Source organism: Scleropages formosus, chromosome 6 (genome assembly GCF_900964775.1).
Source record: "Scleropages formosus chromosome 6, fSclFor1.1, whole genome shotgun sequence".
NCBI lineage: Eukaryota > Metazoa > Chordata > Actinopteri > Osteoglossiformes > Osteoglossidae > Scleropages > Scleropages formosus.
The window spans coordinates 23,760,375-23,779,015 of record NC_041811.1 but is presented as its reverse complement, the minus strand read 5'-3'; the positions used below and the strand labels follow the sequence as shown (position 1 = coordinate 23,779,015).

The 18,641-nt window shown below is 43.5% G+C and overlaps 1 protein-coding gene across 5 annotated transcripts in view; it reads right to left on the bottom strand.

The window, feature by feature from the left end:
• kcnt1a (potassium sodium-activated channel subfamily T member 1a) overlaps positions 1 to 18,641 on the bottom strand; it is a 71,658-nt gene that overhangs the window by 42,251 nt on the left and 10,766 nt on the right. For 2 of the 5 annotated variants that reach the window (XM_029253058.1, XM_029253059.1), the window contains exon 1: positions 7,502 to 7,712. The exons of 1 other annotated variant lie outside the window; for it this stretch is intronic. In XM_029253058.1, coding sequence (XP_029108891.1) covers positions 7,502 to 7,599 — 98 coding nt within the window. In that variant the 5' untranslated portion in view covers positions 7,600 to 7,712. Of the gene's footprint in view, positions 1 to 2,529; positions 2,569 to 4,822; positions 4,888 to 7,501; positions 7,713 to 18,641 lie in introns of those variants that run through there. 2 more of the 5 variants (XM_018755502.2, XM_018755511.2) reach the window with 2 other exon arrangements.

Genomic DNA, 18,641 nt, shown 5'->3' with positions numbered 1-18,641 from the left:
TACAAAAATGTAAAGAAAACTCTTACATTCCATTTCTGGATACTCTTTAAGGGAAGCTTTGCTTATAAACTGCTTATGAACATCAGTAATTTATTGGGGAAAGAATGTAACTTCATAACATTTGTAAATATTGCAAATGCATAAAGCCTCATATTCATGAAAGTGTTTTATTATAAAATGCTCCATTAAGCGCTCATTTATAATGATACATTGTAATATATGCCTTCTTAAATGAAAGCTGAATCTATTTCTATTTGCACAAGGTCAGTATATTTACACAATAAACACTTTATTGAGATTGCACGGCGGGGAGTGCTGCTGCCTCACACCACCAGGACTGTTCAGGTGTAGGTTTGAAATCGGCTCAGCCTGTGTGGAGTTTGTACGTTCTTCCCATGTCTGTGTAGGCTTCCACAGGATACACCGGTTTCCTCCCATAGTCCAAACACATGCAGATGAGGTGAATTGGTGATGCTAAATTGCCCATAATGTGTGAACGGGTGAGTGCGCGCCGCTACCCTGTGATGGACTAGTGTCCCGTCCAAAGTGTATCCCCAGCCTTCTGTCTGGTGACTCCGGGATGGGCTTCAGACTGCTGTAACACAGACTAGGACAAGCAGTGAACGAGTAAGTATTTTAGGGTTCAAGCTAGTATTTTTATGTTTTATTTTATACTACTAACATACAATGATAAAGCCACAGCATGAATTGCACATTTACTGGTAATACTAACTAAAGCTCACTGACTTCTCAAATTCAAATTCCCATTCTGGGAATCATTTAACAACTATATGGCCAGCACATAGTTGGTATAATGCAGTGTTGGTAACTGAACAGCTTCTAGGGTAGTGGTTAGAGCTGCTGTCTTTAGACCCAGTTTGCAGGTTTGAATCCCACCTCTAGCTGTAGTACCCTTAAGCAAGGTACTTGTCCTCAAGTTGCTCCAGTAAAATTATCCAGCTGTGTAAATGGGTAAATAACTGTAGGTAGCTTAAAAATGTAACTCATCTTGGAGAAAAGCAATGAATAAATGTGTTTCTCTTTCACTAACCATGAGTGCTACAACTGATTTTGAATTAACAGTAATGGGATTTTAAGCCCTGACTTTACTTTCATCCACATCATGATCCATATGCAAAAAGTGGTTAACTATAAACGTGGAGTTTAAAAAGACACTCGTAATTTATCAGATTTACTTGTAAACTGAATTTGCAGTAAACACTATTAGACTCTCAGTACTGCAGTATCGAACAGAATTCAATCTTTTACAGTCCATAGCGAAAGAGGGATTTTGAGGGTTATCTGATGACGAATAGTAGCAATTTGCCTACTATCTTCATGCTGATAATACAACTTCCACAGACAGTGTGTGCTATTGATATACTTTCCCTGGCCAACCACACTCCACCTTACTTAGTGGGTCTGTTGCCTGGACAACAGAAGGTTTTGTTTTCACATGTACGGAAGACTGCTCTCATTGACCACTAATCACCCACTTGAGCTGTGGACTGTGGATAGAAATGATGACAGGTTTGTGTGTTAAGATGCCACTTGATGGAATGGCTGGGATATTCAGTGGTTCAGCTACGGAATACCTGGTATTTCATTTTGTACCACAGTAATAAAGAACAGGTCAAGCCCCACTGTTTTGCAGTAGGTTACATGTGTACATGTAGTCATTTTCTAGTGTATGATGGAACAGATGAAAGTCTGTTTGGGGCCATCCCATCTGCTTATCAACTGGCATCTTGTTTGGTGCATTTCCATTACATCAGACCATGAAGCCATCAGAGTTGTTTCGTATAATTAGCTTAGTTCCATTCGTTTGCAAACAGCGGTTATGTAATACTGTACAGAACTTGAGCGAAGAACTAGAATGAAACCAAGTTTATTTAGATTTCCTCAACAAACCCAAACTCTATAAATGTAAAAGGGCTTACAGTTGATAGGATACTGTCAGTGTGTATAGCACCATGAAAGCCAGTTAACATTTAAAAAGTATAGCAAACATTTAACCAAACTAATGAAGGACACCATAAACTGAAGAGAAAAGTAATGAACCTTTGAGTGATAGACAAGAAAAATTTCCATTTTAATATTACACTAAATGGTGAAGGGGTGAGGTGCCGCAGTGGGTTGGACCACGGTCCTGCTCTCCGGTGGGTCTGGGGTTTGAGTCCCGTTTGGGGTGCCTTGTGACGGACTGGCGTTCTGTCCTGGGTGTGTCCCCTCCCCCTCCGGCCTTCTGCCCTGTGTTACCGGGTAGGCTCTGGTTCCCTGCGACCCCGTATGGGACGAGCGGTTCTGAAACTGTGTGTGTGTGTGTATTACACTAAATGTTAATTAGTAGAAGTACCTCAGCCTCCTAAATACTTCAGCATGGGTGAAAGAAATTGGCAGTTTGAGGTGAACAGGCATGTTTACCCTAAAAAGCACCTGCGAGAGCTCTGTGGAAGGAAACCCTAAGGGAATGGGAATTGAGAAACCCGCTCATTTAACGATATGTATCTGCATGCTGTTTGGACTCACTGTGCGTTGGTAGAATCCGTACTGTATTCGTCCAAAAACCTGAGCACGAGACACACAGATAGAAAAACAAAAGACGGTAAATAACGGTGTCATAATGGAAGCAAGCATGTAGCACGGACGTGCAAGACTCACAGACTCAACCACAGCAAAGATGACACTGCTTTGAAACAGCTTCGATAGCACTAATAAACTGTTTGCTTTGAGTGTTTGGTTAGACATGCTGAATGCAAACCATGGGAACACTGTTCCTGAATTCTAGAAAGGCAATAATTATATTTGACATGATAAGTGCTCCTTACACAAATAGTGCTGCAATCCAATAAATATATTTGACAGTAGCGCTGAAACTGCTACAAAGTGAACTTATTTTTTGTGATAATACAGATTTAAAATGTAACAAAACACTGCAAGGAAAGGAAACATGTCAGCGAATGGTTTTGTCTGAATTAATTATTTAGCTTTTTTAAAAGAAATTTTCTTGTCCTCTTCCTTGCACTAACGTAAAGCTCCGTAGCTGCTTTATGAATTGCTGCCCTTGCACTGTTGACCCACAGTAAAATATTTACCTAGGTACAGTAGAGTACTGAGCCTTTGCAAAAAGCTAGGGCAGCCGTGATATAACGTGCTGTATTTGCAATAGCTGTATTTCAAATGACCACCAGTGAGTCTTTAATTCTGAGAAGCAGAGGTGGATGCCAGTGTAGGAAAGGAGAGTGTGACACTTGTTCACAGTGATAATTATTATGAGGCTGTGCGGTCTTTCTTCATACTCAGTGTTTGTTCACATACTCTATACTACATCCCATGGATAAGATGTACCAAATGTCTGAATGCTGTCTAATAGAAAAGGAAATCAACAGAAAAGTATTTATAGGCAATAAACATGGAAGAACTATTGAGCTATGAAGTTCACACTGATTTACTGTATTCCACATTTTCTTTAATCTAAACACACAGAATTAATAAACTGGAGAAAAGACATATAGCTGACTGATTACTGAGCATGTAAATAAGTGAAAACTTAGTCTTCCATAGTATAAAATAATGAAAGGAGGAACAATTCAGTAAAACAGACAAGCCCCTCATTGGCTTTTACTGTACTATCGATAAGCATAGAGAGCAGAATGAAGCAACTGTCCTCATAATAATTTAGTCATATCACTTGTACTACTACCACAAAAATGACAAAATGTAGAAGAAGAAATATCCTTTGTAACTGCTACCTTTATTGTCTTATGATTAGAAAATCAAACTCAAATTAGAAACTGACATGGATACAAGCAAAGAATTACAAGAAGGAAAACTATTGGTATCTCAAAAACCGCAACCCTGCTTGGGACGAGCGGCTTCAAGACTGTGTGTGTGTGTGTCTGTGTGTGTGTGTCTGTGTGTGTGTGTGTGTGTGTGTGTGTGTGTGTGTAGTTCCACTAGATGCTTACAATTTACACTTAGGCTATAGAATGTTACTTACCTAAACAAAAGCCTAATAACATGTCACATTTCCAAAAGTACATATCCTATGAAAGTCAATTTTTATTGCAAAACTGGCCTACCAACCCAATAATAAACTGCTTATGTGAAAAAGAAAAATTTTTTTTTTTTTTTTACACAGAAGACTCTACAATAATAGCCCACTGCGTGGGAAAAAGACCAGACTGTAAAATACCTTCATCCAAAAAAGAAAATGTCTCACTCTCCTTCTCTGCAGTTTTCCAGATTTTACCATGTACACGTTTCACTGCACCTTGACTCATTTAGATGCTCCACGTTCACTGACTTACTGTAGATTCATAATAGCTTATACAAGCAAACCTATCAAGTCTGCATAAGATCCCAAATGCAGACACAATGTCTGCATGTGGATACTTCAAGGTTTAAAATTTGATAGCGATCAGCCTTGGCAATTTTGCCAAAATCTGTTAAGAAGGATGGGGGGGTCAACATTCTACCCACACCAAAATATTTAGGGAGAAAAACCAGTAGGGTGCATCTGTTCGCAAGTTGTCTATCACTTTGTATTCGGCAGCATGTGAAAGAACTCTGAGTACAGACTGCAGCATCTGAGGAGAACCTAAACTGTAGATTTATAAGCACTTCAACGCTGACAAAATTTTGCTTTCTCATGACAGCTTACATAACAAAACAAATATCGTCTTTACCACACCCGTCCTACAGGAATGCAGCAACCATCTGTTACTACGTGAAAAATGCAACTGTCTATACATAGGGGAAAAAAAAACAATATATTTCATTGGAGCTACCTGCATCACAGCAGTTCAGGAAAAAAACTTACTTCAGAATCATATCTTGTTGCTTGTTTCCAACACGCTTTCTAATTTGCAGGTTTAAAGGCTTCAATGCAACTATCTCTGCAGTAAATTAATGGAAGACTGGGATCTGTAGTCTCTGGCATACTGCTCTGTAACAGATGACCTGCACACAAGATGACTTAACAACTACACTTCCCATGTCCAGATGGTGCTACACAATTACTTTTCATGGGTCCAGCCACCTGACGGACCGGTAGCCATGACTGCCGCCAGACACGAATGGGGGGCCTCCTGTGGTCCATTGGCAGCTTCACCAGGAACCTAACAACAGCACTAACCACCAGCAAGAGCCTCTGACTCGTCAGTGACTGCAACCATCCTCCTACGCATGCACCAGTGTGTGTGTGGTGCGCTGGAATAATCCCTGCTCTCGGTTCGTTCTGGCAGCAGAAACTAGTGAATCAATGTAGTGCGTCGAGAGGGTAGCGTGGGTTTCAAATGAAGAGCTCTGCGTCTTCTAACAGCTAAATTCTATTTCGTGTAGAGCGAATAGCATGGCGGGAAATATCTTCACATATCTACCATAATATCCATCTATATATAAAACAAAAAAGTCTTTTTTTATTGATCACATGCAGAGATTCCCAACAACCCTGTATTTTTTTCTATGGATATGGGAATACAGTGGAGAAGCAAAAACTAATCAGAAACAGAAAAAGTTAAAGACACAAATTTATCCATGTGAGCTCAAACAAAAAGCACTTAATACACTTGCCTCATAAAACACAGATACTTCCCTGTGTCAGCTCAGCACATTAGGAACCTGTGGATAAGCAGACAGCTTAACAGTATCCCGAGCTGAGTCTCTGAAGCTCCTATAAACGGGTAAGTGGGCTCAAGGGTAGCTCTCCATCAGCGAAAGGACTAATGTTCCTCTGTTTTATCTGAGCTGAGTGGAGTGGGGGAGCTGACTAGATCATGGAGAAGGAGAGAACATCACAATCAAATAAATGCTTGCTGCTTTTGTAAGACCGAGCAGCAGAAAACCCAGGGTTGCAGGTGGAGAGGGCTAAAGTGGAGGTTTACATCCTCAAACCACTCATAGTCAGTCACTTACACTGGCCAAGCCAATCACAATGAGTCAAACTGATGACATATTTCTCTTGGTGATAATAATTCATAAGAAAGCAAATCAAATCAGAGACTGACTGGACCAGACTCAGACATGTAAAGTCGCCACCAAGTTGCATTAAATCTACTCTTATAGTCAGTTCATCATCTTCACAAAATTGCACAGGACTGAACCTCCACAAACAGAATCACTGCACAAAATCAACACAGCTCTTGAGAAATCTTTCTTTCAGAGAGCAAGACATCGATGAGCTGGTACACCTGTCCATCCACACGGTAAGACTTGATGCCGATCGTCACACTGACGTTTGGGACCTTCTGCCTCTTCAGTCTGAACCAAGGTAACCTGCATGCACAGGTGTGCCACAAAGTGGGCTAAAGTGAACACCTCGCTTATGAAAAGTGTACAAAAATTGCACATAAAATCCATGACACTTCAGCAAGTCCGTGCCTGGAAAGGAAAGCAGTTGAACTCACATGTCAGAATGTAAATAATGCCCTTCAGCCATCACCCCGACGGCTGCTTTTTTAACTCTCAGCCCCCGTGGCAGTTTGCCGACACTCATTTCCAAGTTCCCTCAGAAAGCAGTAGGGGAATTAATAGTTCCTCCACACTTTCATCAGTCAGACATCTTCATGGCCTGTAAGTGTTCCAAATAAACAAACAGCACATATTCATATTATCTGCTACTTTTCTGTCACGACTGTCACCCCGCTTCTCCTTTTACACCTGAAATCCTTAAGTCTTCTTCTATAAAGGAGAGATTTGATCTGGAACATCACAGGATGCTAAATAAAACTCAAGACGCTTAGATAATGGTGCCTGCAGGAAAAAGAGATGCTGTTTCGCCCGCCCCGAAAGGACTTGTCTCCAACTTGTCTCTGAGAGAGGTCATTCCGACAGGACTGCGTGTCACGGCCTTCCGAGGACTCCCCTTCAAAAATCGCCCCGTGGTTTGCACTGTACACAACTTTGATTGCTGCGATTTTCGTTTCACGCAGAAGAACAAGAGACATGCTCATCACACTAGCACCTCTAGGACATGCAGTGTAACACAGGACACACACGACACGTCAGCAGTGCAAGAGCCCACGGACAACTTCTCCAAGTGTCACACAGACTGCTGGCTGGGCAACACTAAAAACATATGACACTTCTCTAAAAAATGCATTCAACCTGCAGAATCCTCCCCAACGCGCGAAAACAGCTGATGAGAAAGGCGGCTGAAATATTTGTGGGGGGGGGGGGGGGGGGAGACAAAAAAAAAAAAAAAAAATTCCCGCCTCTTTGGTTCGCGAGCACCGGTCACACGTGCAGTAGTTCCTGGCTCGCGCTCAGTAACCTACAAAATATGCCACAATTCACCAGGTTACAGCATGACATAACCGTGCGTCTAATTTTTAGTAGAAAAAAAAAGTTATTACTGCAGTTCTGACACAATATTGTAGGAGTAGTAAAATATGCATGCTGTAGTGAATGCCGCGGTTCGAGTCGTGCGGAGGATGCTGCAGAGATGGACGCCTTTGCCAGGCTTTGCCGTGCAGCTGCCCGCCCTCGAACTGCGCTCTACCTCTGCCCCGCGTCGCTGCCGAACGAGTCCCTCCTCCAGGCGGGCAGTGTGGGGTTGACCCACGTCGCTACTAAGTTGCCCTGAGGCTCGTTCCTCATGGCGTCGGTAGTCCCATGTCCCCGCCGCGCCACCTGTCCGTGCCGCCTTTTCGCAGACGATCCGGGCTCCTAGCGCTGCGCCATCCGAGCGCACGAGGCGATTTCCTGCTGCTCTCGCGCTCCGCCGCGTGCGCACACACACGCGCGCCCGCGCCCGCGCGCGCGCGCACACACACGGCCAAGAATCCCTGCACGGACTTGGCTGGGAGCGCAACACCTTCATCAATAAGAGACAATACGTTAAGAGACGGACTGTCACCATAAAACACGAGCACCGATCCTAATGCGCGCCCCCCCCGTCGCCCCTCCCCCCCCAAGAGTATGAGTGTGTAACTCCGCTTGCAACACGCTGTTTGCTGATCTGTTAACAACTTTGCAAGTTCAGGCTCCTGCAATTTCAGCACTGCTCCTTAAACAGAGCTGGTCCGAGACTTGGGAGTGTTCGTGTGTTAGGCAGGTGGACTGTCCTTGGTGTGTTTAGAACTGGACCCGTGGCGCATAGAACAACAGCAGAGAGATGAGAAATGACATCAGAATGACACATACTGTACTGTCCAGTAGCACAGGTGGATCAGCACGCATTACAACTAATGCTCTACGCTTTTGCGCTACGAGTTTTGCAAGAGAGAGGGGTGCGGTGGCAGAGTGGGTTTGACTGGGTCCTGCTCTCTGGTGGGTGTGGGGTTTGAGTCCCGCTTGGGGTGCCTTGCGATGGATTGGCGGTCCGTCCTGGGTGCGTACCCTCCCCCTCAAGCCTCACGCCCTACGTGTTGTCGGGTTATGCTCCGGCTCGCTGTGACCCCACTTGGGACAAGTGGTTTCAGACAGTGTGTGTGTTGCAAGAACCTAACAGCACATAGACTGTGTTTTTCAAAGTTTGCACACTTTTCTTGAAAGACATTTATTCATTTAGCTGATGCGTTACTCCAAAGCAACTTACAGTCATTTACCTATTTATTCAGCTGGGTTATTTTACTGTATCAATTTAGGGTAAGTCCCTTGCTCAAGGTGCATTTACAGGTATCAAACCTGTAACCTTTAGTTCCAAAAGCAGTAATTCTTACCACTACGCTACTTGCTGTCTCATAGCCACAAATCTGCCCATAAAACTTTGAAAAACCATTATTTAAGGAAAGAGCGGCGCAGTGGTGCAGCAGGTAACACTGGCATCTCACAGCTACTGGGCTTTGGGTTTGAATCTGACTCTTTGTAGAGTTTGCACATTCTTACTGTGATTGTGTGAGCTTCTGGTTTCCTCCCACAGTCTACACAGCTTTGGCCAATCTAAACTGCCCTTAGAGAGACAATGTATTACTGTGCTCTGCTCTATACTGTAAATGGCTGAATGATGGTAGGTAGTGTATCTAGCATCGCAAGCCTCCTTTGACAGAGGCATCAGCTAAACAGTATTTAAGAACAATTGTATTGTGCTCTAGAGACAAGTGGAAATATGGCTTATGCTGTCCAAAGCAAATAGATGCCTAATACAGTTTTAGTGCTTCACTTAAGAATATTTTCTCATGGCTACATGTTACTATTTGTCATCAGTTAAGCAGGCACGTAGTTGTTTCAGCTTTGAACGAAGAACCAAGGTCCTACACACCTCATGCATAGGATGCCTCCCAGTTGGCCTGCTTGTCTGGTGTCCAGTGGTGTCAAGAGGACGTTAGACTTGGAATTTATTGTAGGCCTCCTTATAATTACATATTCTGAAAAGTGACAAATCTACCACAGTATTCTAGCTCAGGTCCCCTGCACTTTCAAGTTATGATGTACTCCATTATTCACCACTTTATTCAACAAAATTTGGTTGTATGTTGACTAGTTTACCGATGGACACTCCTAGGTAGCAGTTCTAAAATATGTTCAATATTTGCATTTCTGTTCAACCATATTAAATTGCATCATATTTTCTGATATGTATTTAAATAACATTCTATATACCTGTACCTTTTCGATGTCAAATTATGTGTCACCCTTCAGGAGCTGTAATAAGCCGATTAGATCCTTGGCACATCACAGAAAGTGCATGTTTGCTGAAAAATATTTCGTTTTATATTGACCTCTTCTTGAACTGTATTGCAGCTAAATGTCATTCACAGCGAAGCTTGATTTAACTCCTTACGTAAAGTTCTGTATAGACAACACTGTACATGGACGACACTTTCAAAAGGAAAGAGGCTGTACTGAAACAACACTCTGCTCTATCATTGCAACTCTACAGGGGACAACTTGTGTAATGAATCAAACCCGAGTCATGCAACCCCTAAGCCAGAGACCCCGTGTGCAGTATAAAAACTCAGAAATTAACTGGGAATTTGATTCCCTTCCAGCATTTTACAAAACCATATGAGACGCGAGTGCTTCTATTCTTCCATGTTTAATTAACGGTAGCTTCACTTGAGGATGACTGACATTTATATACATAATGTTATATTATACATTTCCTGAAATGTTTGCAGTGAAAATGTTACCAAATCCACTCATTGCACAATACATGTAATTAGATGGAAAATCATACACACACACTTTCAGAACCGCTTGTCCCATACAGGGTCACAGGGAACCGGAGCCTACCTGGCAACACAGGGCATAAGGCGGGAGGGGACACACCCAGGACGGGACGCCAGTCCGTCACAAGGCACCCCAAGCGGGACTCGAACCCCAGACCCACTGGAGAACAGGACTGTGGTCCAACCCACTGCGCCACCGCACCCCCTTAAATCAAATATAAATAAATAGTGAATTGTTAAACAACAGTGTTATAAAGAACAAATATGCATCCTGTATTAGCAACAAAATACTGACAAGTAACAAAATTAAAACAATACTACTATAACTTCTGGGGGAGGGGGCACAGTGGTGTGGTGATGCAGTGGGTTAGACTAGGTCCTGCTCTCCGGTGGGTCTGGGGTTCAAGTCCCACTTGGGGTGCCTTGCGACAGGCTGGCGTCCCGTCCTGTGTCCCCCCCTCCCCCTCCAGCCTTATGCCCTGAGTTGCCGGGTTAGGCTCCGCGACCCCATGTGGGACAAGCGGTTCAGAAAGTGTGTGTATAACTTCCAACAAGGTTTAGTTCAAATATTATCATGCTCAGGTAATGTATGGATGTTCAATTTCAAGAAGATTTGACAGAACTAGTTTCAAACCATACCTTAGGGTTTTGAAAACAGGCCCAGGATAAGGTAAGAATAACATCATACACTTAAAATAGCATTTTGTTAATATTTCAACTTATTTATGAAGTGCAGTAACTAATGTAATGAAGCTGACACTGATTTCAACTGTACTTTGTAAGAGTGTTGCAAGACCAATCTGATCATTAAATTTGTCACAACCTTATGATCCCAACATTTCCTACATGACAAAATGAAACGTAAAAAACAACACATGGATGCAGACTTTGATACTTTGATCGTCCGAGTAAAACTACAAAAAAATTTTGATATATATTTCTAACACTTTTAAAATTATGACTATAATACCACCATAATGAAATGTTGGCTAAATTTTTGTTATCTCTAATATGGTGATAGCAACTTGAATTGATGATTTCATTCGCGGAGTCTTTGGCATATTGGTATGAAAATTTAGATGCATATCAGAACTTTTACCCTTTTCAAATATCAACATTGCAGGAAATGTCCCTAGAAAGATTCAGTGTCCTTTAGGATTCAAGATGTTTTGGCAAGCAAGACTAATTTTGTTCACAGCTACTGATCAACTTCTAAAAGCAGACCACTGTGTGCTAAAAAATCTAACTTAAAAACAAGTCAGAAAGACAAAGCAGCTAATTTGAAAGCCTTAAAAAGCAGAATGTGAACCGATAATCTGTTCGGAGAGTCTTTGCCTGTTGGCTGAGCATGGCTCATCGCGTTGCCACAGCAACGCCGGTATGACCAGGAATAAACTCAGACTGATGCTTGCCTCTCGTTACTCTTCACAGCAGCTTCCCTCCTTGTCTCTGCTCGCAACTGCGACGCGTCTTTTGTTTGAAATATGTAAAACAGCTTCTTAAGATCTACATAACAATGTCTTCGCTCTTATCGGCCTGTTTTCTTATCAGTGCTGTTATTTACCCTATAGACACTTCTTACCAGTCATCAGTGATTTGGCTGAACTCTCTTGATCAAAAGTAAAACAGTCGCCCTTTCGGCAACTTGTGTGCCTGGGATTGGTACGGATAGTGTTGTCCTGCTTCTTCACTGCTATACTGTCAATAAATCTGTTAATTTTACATGCTGAACATGTAAAACACACACACACACACACTTTCAGAACCGCTTGTCCCATACAGGGTCGCAGAGAACCAGAGCCTAACCCAGCAGCACAGGGCGTAAGGCCGGAGGGGGAAGGCACCCCAAGCGGGACTCAAACCCCAGACCCACCGGAGAGCAGGACTGTGGTCCAACCCACTGCACCACCGCACCCCCAACATGTAAAACATGTAACATATATTGAAATCAGGCAAAAGCATATCACTGCATCTAAGCATACTGCAGTCTAGCTTCGGGGGTGCGGCAGGTTTGGCCGGGTTCTGCTCTCTGGCAGGTCTGGGGTTGGAGTCCGCTTGGGTTGCCTTGCAATGGACTGATGTCCCGTCCTGGGTGTGTCTCCTCCCCCTCCAGCCTTGCACCCTGCGTTGCCGGGTTAGGCTCCGGTTCGCCGCGACCCCGCTCGGGACAAGCGGTTTCAGTCAGTCTAGCTTCAGATCTCACCATGAGTCAATTTAGATGAACCACAAAACCGACTGGAGTTTACATCTGACCTACTACATTTCTTAAGCTTTCATTTGAAAGGAAGGAAAATACCTTTACATAATGAGGTAAGTCAGTAAGGAGAATGCGGTGGTGCAGCAGGCTTGGCCGGGACCTGTGCTGTGATAAGTCTGGGGCTCGAGTCCTACTTGGGGTGCCTTGGGGCGGACTGGCGTCGCATCCCGGTTGTGTCCCCTGCGCCCTGTGCTGCCAGGTTAGACTCCACGACCCCGCTTGGAGACAAGTGGCTTCGGACAGTGCGTGAGGAAGTCAGCAGGAGAATCCCATAAACTGACTTTACAATTCTTCTGTGCACACATTACATTAATTAACACATAGCATATTGCACTAAATTATGCATTGCTATTTGTCATATAATGCAGGATTATTTTTGGAAATGATACATATAAAGTTGGTCCCTCTCTCACATGACTCAAGCTGAAACTGCAGTAAGCGGAGATGGGGAGACACATGGCAGAATGGCTAATGGTGTAAAAGAGAGTGCAGAGACCTCAAGTGGTCACAGAGAGAAGTTATTACGCGGCTTGTCATAACATATTGCGACCTGGAGAGGGCTCTTTTGCCAATAAACGTCAACAGAAGAAAAAAATCATACTGGTTTATTGATATTATTAATTAGAACTGTCTGCTGCTAAGAGGGGGGGGGGGCGGTGGCACAGTGGCACAGTGGCACAGTGGGTTGGACTGGGTCCTGATCTCCGGTGGGGCTGGGGTTCAAGTCCTGCTTGGAGTGCCCTGAAACGGACTGGCATCCTCTCCTGGGTGTGTCCCCTCCCCCTCTAGCCTCACGCCCTGCGTTGCCGGGTTAGGCCATGGCTCCCCGCGACCCTGTATGGGACAAGCGGTTCAGACAATGCGTGTGTGTGTGTGTGTGTGTGTGTGTGTGTGTATATAAAACATACCATAAAAGTGAAATTCCAAATTTCATCTTAAAATTGTTCAACATCTGAATAAACACTTTCAGATAAAACCATAAAAGACTTTTTCTCACAAAATGATTAACTGACCAGAGCCAGTATTTTGTAACACTGAAGGATCCTTAATAAACAGGGGCAAAGGCTCTCATTTTTCAAAAAAGGGCACATGCATGAAATGGCAAAGATGGAAATTTGCTCGAGGACACACAGTGACAAGCAGTGATGTGAGATAAGACTTGTTCCTGATTCTGTGCCACACATCAAATCTCATAAATGAGTGGCAGATGGGGACTGAGAGCCACAACAGAGGGATACAGTCACACCGAAGAGTGAAAGGATCCAGTGTCCCCAGGCTTCGGTGCTCCTGACTGAGGTGTCAGCACAACCGTTGGGTGTGGACAAAGATTTGTCGATGCAGCGGTCACGCACCATAGAATCATTCTGACAAACATGCACGTTGGGCCAATAAAAAAATGAGACATCTTTAAATATGCCTTCTCTGATGGAGCAAGGTGGGACAGGTGTGTTATTGCCGTATCTACTTAGACGAAGGTAATACAAGAGAAAATAGTTAAATACGTCTGAAGGGTTTCGTACGTGTTTAATTTTCAGTTGGAAAACAATTTGTTCTGGGGAAAAAGAGATACATTGTATTAGATAACAATAACCGCATAAGGATTCAGATTTTTTTAAATACATGTACTTAGCCGATTTGCCAGCGAAATCCCGCAACACACCGTACTCTTTACGCGAAAAAAATACGGCAGTTCGTCGTGTTCCAAAATGGCACAACCCTCCCGAGCAAACCTTTGCGCACAGGGTTCGGTCTTGGCCTTTTAATAATTGAACGGCTTAACATCGGCAGGAAGGAACGGAACAAGCGATGGAACAAGCAAAGTTAAACCTCCGCCACTATCTCCCACAACCCCCTTCTGCTGACACGAGAATGAGATGTAAATGAGCGCAGCGGAGTTGTTCAGGGACCAGATGGGTTATTAGAAAGCTTCTGTAACGCAGCAGACACAGTACCAGACTGAGTCTCTGACTAAAACGGAGGGAAAGTGATGAAGCAAGTGGCTGCCTGACAATGAACAAAAGCAAGCGAAAGAAGGAGACACTTTGACCCTCTTCAATGACCAGGGAATGCGCGATAACTCAATTTGTGTATGAGTGATTTTCTGAGATTATTTTGCTGCTGCTTAGGCGACTCCTTTGCCCACTCTACTGTCATCATGTATATCGCTGGCTGTTACACTGGAGCATTTTGGGAAAGATTACATTGCTCCGGGGAACAATAGTCCTTCCTGGCAAATGAGCTGCCTGTTGCTAACCACAGAGCAGCGGGATGAAACCAGTGGATTGGAGAACGTGATTGACACCAACAAACAACGAGGCCAGATCTCATAACTGCAGGCAGCTCCGTCCAATCAATGCCCTCCTCACACCAGGAGGATAACGGATAACATCCTTAAAATCAAAATTCCCTCGGGTGTCGCTAAGCCGAAGTTGAACAAAACGTGTTACGAACTTGATTAATTTTCCGACGAAAGGTCCGCGCGCTAACTAAACTGCAAAAAAAATGTTTGGGAAATCATTCCCAATTTGTGCATAAATAGAATTAAAATTTTTAAAAAGATGCCAGCGCAAGAGTCGTTCAGCTTATCGAGCACGTAGACGACAGAGACGCGGCCGTTAGCGGTCGGGGTGCAGTCATTCTCCACCTTCCGCCTGCTATTGAGGACATGCGTCACATCCCGTAACGGCACACAAAAACCCTGGACGGGCATGTTTTACCGAAATAACACTGGCCAGCCTTCACTTACTTCCATTTTACTTTAACCGTAACGGGAACTTTCCCTTGGACCACTACAGAGCAATTAATCATTCCAGGCTGGAGCAGAAGACATGGGGAACGAAAAAAAGAGCAAATGGGGCGGCCTGTAATTTCTTTCTCTCGGTGGGAATGTGCCTAGATACCCTCTTCCTGAATGAGCAGCCAAGCTTGTGAGGAATGAACGACAGACACTGAACAGCGTGTTAAACGTGCTGGAAGGAAAGAGTGGAAGGAAGGGGAAAGTACCTGAAGGGAAGAGAGCGCAAGAATCAGGTGGAACCCACTAGTGGGTCCAGAGCTGAGCAGTGCTGACAACATCCGACAACATTTCCGAGAGGCACCGGTCCGATGGGGGGGTGGGGCGGCTTGGTGGGAGGTGGAATGACACACAAGCTCTCAAGCGTGATCAGAGCACAATTACGATAAATTAAAATCACACGGAAGAACATGCAAAATAATGCTGTAAACGAGTGACGCAAATGAAGCTGCAACACAATTTATCATCAAGACAGGACCGCCTTGCCTAACCGTCTTTTGCCTGCTCTAATTTAAATACGCAAACAAGTATAATATTAAGACAATATATTCAGCCGTTTCATGTGTTTGCCTGAAAACTGCAGGGTGGAAAAAAAAAAAAAGCTGTTCCAAATTGAAGTGCAGCGTGAGACTTCCTCGCTCTCGACGTTGACCTGCTCTTTACCTCGCAGTACCACACAGCCACCTTCTAGGGTACCTCTTCCCGCCACTCACAGCCAGATGGTCCTTCAGTCATAATTTTCTGCCTCCCCTCACCACTCCAGCGTCCTTGTGGTTAAAGGTATCTGTCGTATCTAAAAAATGGCCGTGCAGCTGAGTGGCTTTGACAAGTTACACTGATCACTGTAGAAATGTTGTCCCTCACCCCCCCCCCCCAAGCCTCCAACCAGCCCCGAGATGCCTTCCTTTGCTGGTACACTTGCTGGTCCTCTGAGATTGGATCAGCTGGAAGTTCTGCATCCTGGAAGTTTCCAGGCCTCACTCATCCCCTGCTGCTCTTGTACCTTTGAGAAATCTACCCAAATTGCTTTTAAGCGGTACAGAGAGCTGTGATAGTTTTTCTGGATAAAACCTGCTGCAAATACATAATATATCATTAATTTACATCTTATTTAACGTACTTTTACGACGGGCTTCTTACACAACAAACTACTGGCATTACATAATTTTCTAAGGTGCACATGCATTACACTAAAACAGGACCTTCAATTACAGTGTGACTTTATCCTTTGACTGTAGTCCTCCTGCTTCTACGAAAGAGTCTGACATTCTTCTCCGTTATGCTGGTCTCTTATACAAGTGGGATGACTCTCTTCTTGGCCTTGTTCCTTGAATAATTAAATTCTGACAGCCAGGATCTTTTGTTGCCAACTCCATTAATTAGAAATCGAGAGACTGACAGTTCAGTTTAAAGGTTCCCTAGATGCACGAAATTAGCAAGCAAATCCAAGATATAAAAAATACCATCAAAGAACGTCTTTGCTTACATTCATGTGTGTTCATTCAGCCGACCTTTTTCTCCAAAGGAACTTACAACGCTGAGAAATGTACAATGATTTACCTATTTATACTGATGTCTTCTCTAGAGTAATTTGGTGTAAGTACCTTGCTCAGGATACTACAGCCGAAGGTGTGACTCAAACCTGCCTACTACGAATATGGTGCAGCAGCTCTAACAACTATACTAACTGCTGCTTAGAAATGTTAACACTCATACATTTCGTGTTCAGTAATACTGAATTTCTGCTATTTATACATCTAGCAGATGATTTTTACGAAGTGACAGATTTATTACCTGCCACACAAGAAAAATTAAGTGCATTGAACAAAACAGTCCTGAGTACGTTCTCACGGTGTGCCAGGCAAGTCAGGTAAAATTAGTGCAGCCGTAGAACTAGGGTATCATATCACATCGGACTGAGATTGCAAGTCTTTCTCCAGGGTACAATAAATAAACTTTAAAATGGCCGCATTTTAGTCCGGTCTTTAACAGTTACACCATTATAGCCACGTTTGAAAGCACATTTGTGGTATTTGGTGTTCCATATATTTTAAAATATGTCTCAGGTGTCATGAATGCATTAGAAAAAGATATCCGTAAACAACCAAACAGTAAAAAGTAAAGAAAAATGATATAAAAATGTATGGAGGGCTGTAATGTGCTGAAAATTCGAGAAAGCTGCCAGGGACCACCTGTGACTCACCCTCCATCAGAGAGGCTCTTTTCCTCTTCATGGCTCCTGTAGAGGGAGAGGACACTAATTGCTCCGTAGAGGAGACTGGCTTTGCTTGCGGGCTAATTTGTGCCCGCCCACTCGCCATCCTGACTAATCCAGCCCGCCAGTCTAGACCAGCGCACTTAACCCAGCTCTACGTACTTCAGCAGGCCGCTTACTTATCTGCTAGGATGTACTTCAGCTCATTTGCATATTTTTTCCCCATGTAAAGAATTTATGGAAATGTACCATATGTGACTCGTGGTTGTCAAGAGTAACTAGGGAGCAGCGGAATTTCACCGCACTGTAATTTACAGCCGAACGTCTGCAAAATGCCCTGTATCCTGGTTTAGGCTTGCTATGAGAAAGAGGGTTTCTTTAATAAAACTTTAAGCGGTACTTAACTGAAAAACCAAGACGGACCAGGAGATAAAAAAATTACTTAAAGTCTTTCCCCACCTTATGAAGGTAATGCATTTCTGATAAACAATTTGCAAGGTAAAATATCATAAGTCAAAGACATACTTTCAGTCTTGAACAATTTTATGGACACCTGAGCCCAAAAATTGACACGCATTTATGCTAAAATATCACAAAATTCCATTAAAATGGACAAAAGAGTTAACATTCGTTATCATGAGACAACACAACAAGGGCCTTAATTTTGAACGTCCATAAAGGAACACTTCGTACTTCATGGAAACCTCAGGCTGCAGAAATCTATAAAAAGTCTGATGCCTTGCACATCACTTTCACACAGTTTTGTAGGCTCCAGTATCCCTAGACTACACTTCCAGGTCAACTCGCACCATCACGCCACACCTGAAATCAAAGTTGTTCCTCTGCTCCAGTGAAACACAAGAGTTTGTGAGCTCCTTGGTACCTCATTCCTCAGCCACTGACATCCTTCCCTGTTTAAGAGCATTACCTGGCAAGGACCAACTGTTACGCAGAACCTCGCATTCATTCAGTGAAAGGTGAAATGATCTTTAAAAAAAAATTTCTCAAACAAATCTCACAGCATCAGAGTGCAAAACAAGAGCTACCGACAAAAAACCGCAAAGCCTTTTGTTTCTCCGCATATTAGAGAATCAAAGGAATCAAAATTCGTCTTACAATCCTTGATCCTCACACCTGCAATGCACCGCACTCCTGTGAATATTTAGACAGAAGTTTACCATTGGAGGGTCTGAGGGAAGAATGAGAGAAATCGGGCAAAAACAACTAAGTTCGAACTGGAGTATACTTGTCTCACAAGGTCAG